We start from the raw sequence: 7,645 nt of genomic DNA on the forward strand, positions 1-7,645 counted from the left end.
GCTTGTTGTTTTGATTTGCATCTCAGTAATGATTAATGATAATGAGCATTTCTTCATGTGTTAGTTGGCCAATTGGATGTCATCTTTGGTGAAGTGTCTGTTGATATCCTCTGCCTATTTTTAAAATGGATTATTCATCTTTTTCTTGTTGGGGTCCTTTATATAAATTGAAAAAAATTTTTTTCCACTACGTAGGTTCTTGTTTTACCCATTAAGTGAAATGTTTTGATATACACAAGTATCTAATATTTGGAGATCCCAGCATCTACTTTATCTTTTGCTGTCTGTGTTTTCAGCTATGTTTAATAATGTATATATGCAGTGTATTTAAGGCCTCATAGTTTGTCCCTATTTTTTCATTGATGGTCTTTATAGCATTAAAATTTGTATTTAAGCCTTTGATTCATCTAGTATTTTTATATAAGTTGTGAAATACGGGTCATGTTTCATTTTTCTTTAAATCAGTGGTTCTCAACTTTCCTAATCCCACTACCCTTTAATATAGTTCCTCATGTTGTGGTGACCCCCCCAACCATAAAATTATTTTCATTGCTACTTCATAACTGTAATTTTTCTACTGTTATGATTCAGGCAACCCCTGTGAAAGGGTCGTTCCACCCCCCCAAAGGGGTCATGACCCATAGGTTGAGAACTGCTACTTTAAATGGATACCCAGTTTTACCAACATTTGTTGATGAAACTGTCTCTTCCACATTTCATGACTTTTCGGCACTTTGTCACAGGGCTGTCCATAGATGGATGGATTTCTGGGTTCTCAATTCTGTTCCATGGGTCTGTGTATCTGTCCTTGGACTTAGTAGCAAGCTATCCTGACTAACATGGCTGTGTTGTCTATTTTGAAATGGAGAGGTCTGAGGCCTCCTCGGTTCTTCCTCTGAAGGAGCATTTTGCTTACAGGATATCTTTCTTTTCCATATAAAGTTGGTGGTGACATTTTCCATTTCTAACGAGTGTTGATGCGAGCCACATCAGGACTACATTATAGCTATACTCACTTGGAGTGATAATGATATTTTCACAATGTTAATAAGTCTTTCTATCTGTGGCCATAGTATGTTCTTCCAGTGGTGTTTTATAGTATTTTGTTTGTTAGGGTTAGATATGTAGGTAGGAAGGTGACTGCTGATAGATCAATCGATTTATCGATGTAGATAGATATGCCTCTAGTTAGATTTATTCTTAAATATTTCATCATTTGAGTGGCTATCCTAAATAACATTGTTTTCCTGATTTTTTTTCAATGTTCTTGTTCTTAGTGTAAAGCAGTCAGTTGATTTTTATATGTTCATCTTGTACCTTGCCACTTTGCTGAATCTTTCGATTATTTCTAGTACTTACACTGTTTAATCTTTGGGATCATATTGTCTTCAAACAGAGAAAGATTTCTCCTTTGCCAGTTAGGATGTGTTTTATTTTCCTTCCTTGCTTTATTGCTCCAGCTAAGACTTCCAGCACAGTATTGAAAGGGAGTGTTAATAAAGGGCATCTTTGTCTGGTTCCTCATTGAAAGGAGAATACATTCAGTCTCTCTGTTGGGACTAATTTTGGGCCTTAGTATTGCATATATACTCTTAATTATGTTGTGGGATTTCCCTGCTAGTCCTATTACATTAAGGATTTTTATCAGAAATGAGTGTTGAATTTTGTCATCTGCCTTTTCTACTTTGATCAATATGATCATGTGATATTTTTGTTTAATGTGGTAGATTACATTGATAGTTTTTCTGATGATCAATCATCCTTGTAAACCATTAATCCCGCTTGGTCGTATATATTTATGAGCGTGTGTATGTATTTGGATATGGGTGTATGTATGTATGTGTGTGTGTATATATATATAGAGAGAGAGGGATGGAGATTGTATTGGGTAGGAGTTTGTTGAGAATTTTTACATCTTTGTTTATGAGTAATATTGGTCCACAGTTTTCTTTTTTAGTGATGGCTTTGACTGGGTTGGGTATTAAAATTATACTCTCTTCATAAAATGAATCCAGGAGGACTCCAGCCTTTCCTGCGCTCTGGAATAGTTTCAGTAGTATTAGTAGCAACTCTTCTCTAAGTGTTTGGTAGAATTCACCACTGGAATTACCTGCACCAAGACATTTTATTGGGAGTATTTTAATGCCCTAATAAATTTCTTCTTTTGTTATAGGTCCGTCCTCATTTTCTATCTGAGTTCTGTAAGTTTAGGTCGGTAGTGTGTTTCCAGAAACGTGTCTGTTTCTTGTAGGTTTTCAATTTTATAGTAGTCCAGTTTTTCAGAGTATTCTGTTATTATTTTTATTTCCACTGGTTCTTTTATAATTTCACTCATTTCCTTCCTTATTTATGTTATTTCATCTTCTCTTGCATTTCCTTTGGTAGACTTGCCGGTGGTTTGTTTCATAATCCTTTCCAACTCCAAGCCTTAGGGATTTCCTTTTTTTCATTAATTACTGGTCTCATCTTTATTATTTCTCTTCTTTAATGACTGTAGGCTTATTTGCTGCTTCTTTCCTAATGGTTGGAGGCATTGTGTTAATTCTATCTTGGTTTTGGAAATATTGTTTAACACAGAGTAAGAAGTCAGGAAATTTTTGTTAGGTAGAGAGATGGATAAATGAGCTAACCAGTCATGAATAATAAAGTCATAATAAAAGCCTGTGGATGACCAAATCTAAGCTCCCTACATTTTGTTAACATTCAGAAGCACATTCTAATCATCAGGATGCAATGACTGCCCGATAATACATAACAGAAAGTTCTATTGTTTTCTAAGTGATGAACTAATCTATATGTTGCACTTTTGTTTCTAAAGGAAGTAGAAATTCGGAACAAAGACCTGGAGGGACAACTGTCCGATTTAGAACAACGTCTGGAGAAAAGTCAGAACGAACAAGAAGCTTTTCGTAATAACCTGAAGACACTTTTAGAAATTCTTGACGGAAAGATATTTGAACTAACAGAATTACGAGATAATTTGGCCAAGCTACTAGAATGCAGCTAAGGAAAGTAACATTTCAGTGCCAATAGATGAAAAGATACACTGTCTCTCTACGTAGTACTGTTTGGGCTGTGCATCAAGATTGCACACACACACACACACACACACACACACACACAATTGAATATGACTCCTCCAGGAGGAGGACCTTTTGAAGATTGGAATTATATATTTCAGTGTAAAATTTAGAATTCTGCTTGTAGCTAGTTGGGGCGAAAAAAAAAAAAGAGATGAAAAACTTGAACTACAAATTACCTCCTTGTATATTATTGGCCATAGTTAACTAGAAAGTTATAAATAGACAATTAATGCAATCTTTTTATTTTCTTCTGATATTAGCCAATGGGAGAATTAACAATGTCTGGGTCTCATCCCCTTATTGTGTTGAACACAGTGAAGGTTATCTGCTTTTTCAATTAATTTATTTACGATATCTAGAGCTGTGTTTTTGTGCAAAAACTTAGTGACGAAAGCCCTGTCTTTTGTTGTAATCTGAATAATTTCTCAGGATATTTTTGCACTGCTGAGAAGCAGTGCCATTACCAATTAATTCTTGCCAGGAGTGAGAGAGAGCTGCATCTTTAATTGAAACATACTTATTACAACTGCGCGTATAGAATTCTTCCCTTTTTTTATACTGGAAGATAATTTACTCTGGTGACCACTCTGGTACACTCTGGTGTTCTCCAATTTTGTCCACTGTAGAGTTTAGTTTTCCATAGTGATTCCATGTATTTACGAGAAGATATTGTCTCCCATTTTATTACACCTTTTAAAGCCAACAAATGAAGGCAGCTGAGCCCCTCAGAAATTTTTCTTTTTAAATTTCTAATAAATTTGACACAGAACTGAACTACAGCAGCCCATCGTTGGCTGTCTGGCCTAGCAATGCTAAGTATATTTACAGAATATGCAGTTACATTTATTTATATATTTTGCAAGAAATCTTTTCTGAATGATCAATGCATTTCAATTTAAGAATAATAATGGTTATTGGGAAACTGTTTATTATAGATCATTTTAAGGTGTATAGCTCTTTTCAAAGGAATCCATTTACATCAAACAGCCGATCCGAGGACTGTGTCTGAATTGTGATCGTGGGAGATGGAGATGGAGACGTGTACTCTGCCTGGGTCTTCACATCAACCACATCTGTATTCACACCACACAAGGCAATATTCTGAACTGCTAACTAGGCATATTTCACAACGGGAGTCAAATACAATTGGTTCTTCTCACTGAACAGGTTTTAATGTTGTTTTGATGTAATTTTAAGAGACTTTTAGCAAACATGCATTTCTTTATATAATATATTTCTTTTAAGAAGCTATTTTACAAGTAAGCCAAGTGCTGTCTAGTCTGCTTATGGAATAGGAATTGCATCAGAGTACATATATTCTTGCTGTACAATGCCTGTGATGTTGAGGAGGGTTCTTTTTTAAAGTGTATGCTTGGGTATCAGACTCTATGGAGTCTACAAATGCACTGACCTTTTTTGTTTGTACCCCCAAATGATTGAATTGTTAAGTACAAAATTAAGCTAATGAAGTCTATTTGTAACCATTTTTTCACTCAACAAACAGCTTACTCGACACTAGACAATTTTGTTTTATATGTATGTGTATGTACGTAAATACATACATATTAATTTCTATTAGAGTGAAAAATAAATGGTTTGTTTCTAACGTGAGTTTTCAGAAACCTCTGAAAATTTTCTATCAAGCCACTCGATCATCATGTATTATATGTGCTGTAACATCATGGTAAGGATAATTTTCTCACCTACTTGTTATAGGAAGAAGAGATTTAGGTATATATGCTCAGAGCTGAGGTATATCTCTGATAAATCAGGTAATGAAATTTATTTGATTGATGGGATTTTGAAGTAAGACGTGATTTTATCCATCAGTTTCTGAGTAACAAAGAACACCAGGTTTTTAATTTTAAAAAAAGGGACTTTAACACTAGGGGTCAGGGAATTTAGTTATGAAGAATTAAAGATTAAAACCAACAACAGTGTAAGCTGTTGAAATGGTAAGTGAATTATTTTAATGATGTAATACAATATTTTTAAAGTTTGACATAGATGTCATTTAATGGGAAAATAATTCATCCAAATGTCTCTGCTTGGAGTGTATCGATATGTGAGACATATGTGTAATTCAATATATACATATACCGATATGTATATACGGAAAATTATTTTTAATATTTTCCTACTGATATGAAATTTAAAATTGGAAATTTTGTGAGTTTTTTTCCTTGTCCAATAGAGGATAATTGTTTCTCTTTTTAGTGACTTAACACTTTCTTGAGGGCTGCACCTTTTAATTCCCAGATTGTCATTATACATGTATAGTGTATGGGATAAGGTGGACACAAGTGCACATATAAATAAAATCTTCTGATTAAAAAATATTTTCAACATTCATTTACAGTAGGAGAGCATTTAGGCATCATCATCATCATCTACAAGTCAGAATTAGGTTGTGTGCCTACTGCAGTGTTTTCCGTTTCTGTATTATATAAATAAACGTTTGCATATTAAAATTTGATTTTCCCAGAGACAAGTATTATGTAATGTATCTATATTTAGATCAAACTGTGGTAATATCCTTATCTGAAAATAATGTTGGGGACTATGCCCTGAGCTTGTGAACCTGAAGTAACACAGAAGGAGAGGGCAGAGATTGACCCATTGTGTACAAAGTTATCAAACCCATGAATTATTGTACAAAAAAAAAACCCTGAAAAACAAAATACAGTTTTTATTTTGAAATACATTTATTGTTCTCTGGAGAATGTACTTTATCCCTTTTCCCCCTCCCTTCAGTCTTTTTCAGATATTTAAAAACATTTAAGTGATGGCAGCATTTACTTAAATCTTACAGGTGCTACTGGATTTTGCATTAGTGTGTTATGTTGTGAAATCATAACTTTGACATATAAAAGGTTTTATAAGTATTTCCCTGCCTGGAATATTAGTTTTTGTTTCTCTCTCTCCTACTCTATTTTTATCTCTATCACTCTCCCCCCATCTTTCTCTAGATCGAAAAAAAGTTCAAGAACTTGCATTAATTCTTGCCCCTGTGGAAGAACTCTAGCACCGTCTTAGATTTGATATTTTGCTTTCATTGAACTGTTGCGAAGCAATTAGAGAAAACACTTCTTGTTTTTTCACATGGAACTGTAAGGGGCACTCATACTTCAAGCATCATCACCTTTTAAAACTCCTTTCTTTGCCCTTTAAAACTAAATGTATTTCTTAACGCATATGCTACCACCTTCCATGTTTTCGTGTAACTCAACGTGGAGTGGGCAGCCCTGCAGTTCCCTTCTTGCTGACCTGAAAGGCTGTCAATCCAGGAATGGGAGGCCAGCACGGGAAAAGTCTGGTTGGTGGCACTCGCCTTTTTAAACAGTTTCTTCATTTGATTTCAAATGAGTTTATAGCCTAACATTCTGTGCTTAAGTCATGAAAGCATCTTCATTTAGTTTTAACTTGGTCTCCTGGATACTCGGAACTGTTCCTTCATCATTCTTAATGTTAATTATATAAATTATACAAACTCTCTTAAAGAAGAAAACTCAGGTGAGATTGCCATCTTTTTATATAGCTTCCTAAGTAGATATGTGCTAAACTTCAGTAGGAAACTGTTGAGAACATATTTTAGGAGTTATCACTAAAGAATCATTTTGGAAAAGAAATATGTATCATTCTTCTGCATCTAAACTGTGAACATGTGCTTTTTCCTTAATAATCATATTCAGTTTGACCTTGACCTCCCCACCCAATAAAGCTAAAATGAATGTTCTTATATGAGTTCCCACATGGGAAAGTGTGAAATTTCCTTTGGCATGTATACCCATCACCAGGAGGAGCCTTGTATATGAGGACACCTTGCCAAGTAGTGGTGGAATGTACCATTTACCTTCCCACCAAAGGAGTCCTGATAGTGTACCAGTTGAGCGCTCTCCAGCTGCTTCCTAGAAGAAGGACGTGGCAATCTGCTTCTGTAAAGATCTGCTGTCTTGGGACACCTGTGGGACACTTCTACTCCATCCATTAGGGCCTTTATGAGCCAGAACCGAGCCAACAGCAGCAAGGTGTGGACCCTTCCCCAGCAGGATCTGAGCGCTCCGGCAGCTATGTCTTTTACAATGATCCAGTTGGCTTATTCTTTTTGTTGTTGCTGCCGGGGTTTGTCCCTTTTTTCTGGGGGAAGGAACCAAGCTTAATTTTTACAATGCATTTTCTCTTGGAAGACGACAGATGTCACACAAACCTAATTATTAGATTGAAGAAGCAAATTCTCTCTGCTTTCTCTTGATATTTAATCTGGTGGGTTACATTTGGGCTGCTAACTACAAGGTCAGCAGATCGAAACTACCAGCTGCTCCATGGAGCGGAAGAAAGAAGAATTTTTACTCCTTAAAAGAATTGCAGTCTCAAAAAACCCCAGGGGCAGGTCTATCCTGTTCGTGCCTATGAGTCCGAAGTGACTGGATAGCAGTGAGTGAGTAAAAGAGGGCAAAGCCAGAGTGCTGCTCAGGGACAAGATGGTAGCATTTTATCTGGCTTATTATTTTGGGTGCGACATTAGGAAAGTCCACTGCCTCGAACAGCCCATCATGTTTGGT

The 7,645-nt window shown here is 35.7% G+C and overlaps 1 protein-coding gene across 1 annotated transcript in view; it reads left to right on the plus strand.

Moving 5' to 3' along the window:
* HOMER1 (homer scaffold protein 1) overlaps window positions 1-5,787 on the plus strand; it is a 146,887-nt gene extending 141,100 nt beyond the window's left edge. Inside the window, exon 9 of the mRNA XM_004703517.3 lies at window positions 2,819-5,787. Coding sequence (XP_004703574.1) covers window positions 2,819-3,007 — 189 coding nt within the window. The 3' untranslated portion in view covers window positions 3,008-5,787. The remainder of the gene's footprint in view (window positions 1-2,818) is intronic.
* Window positions 5,788-7,645: the final 1,858 nt, after the last annotated feature.

This window comes from Echinops telfairi, unplaced genomic scaffold (genome assembly GCF_000313985.2).
Source record: "Echinops telfairi isolate 266 unplaced genomic scaffold, ASM31398v2 ScPeMD7_7469;HRSCAF=8507_1, whole genome shotgun sequence".
Lineage (NCBI taxonomy): Eukaryota > Metazoa > Chordata > Mammalia > Afrosoricida > Tenrecidae > Echinops > Echinops telfairi.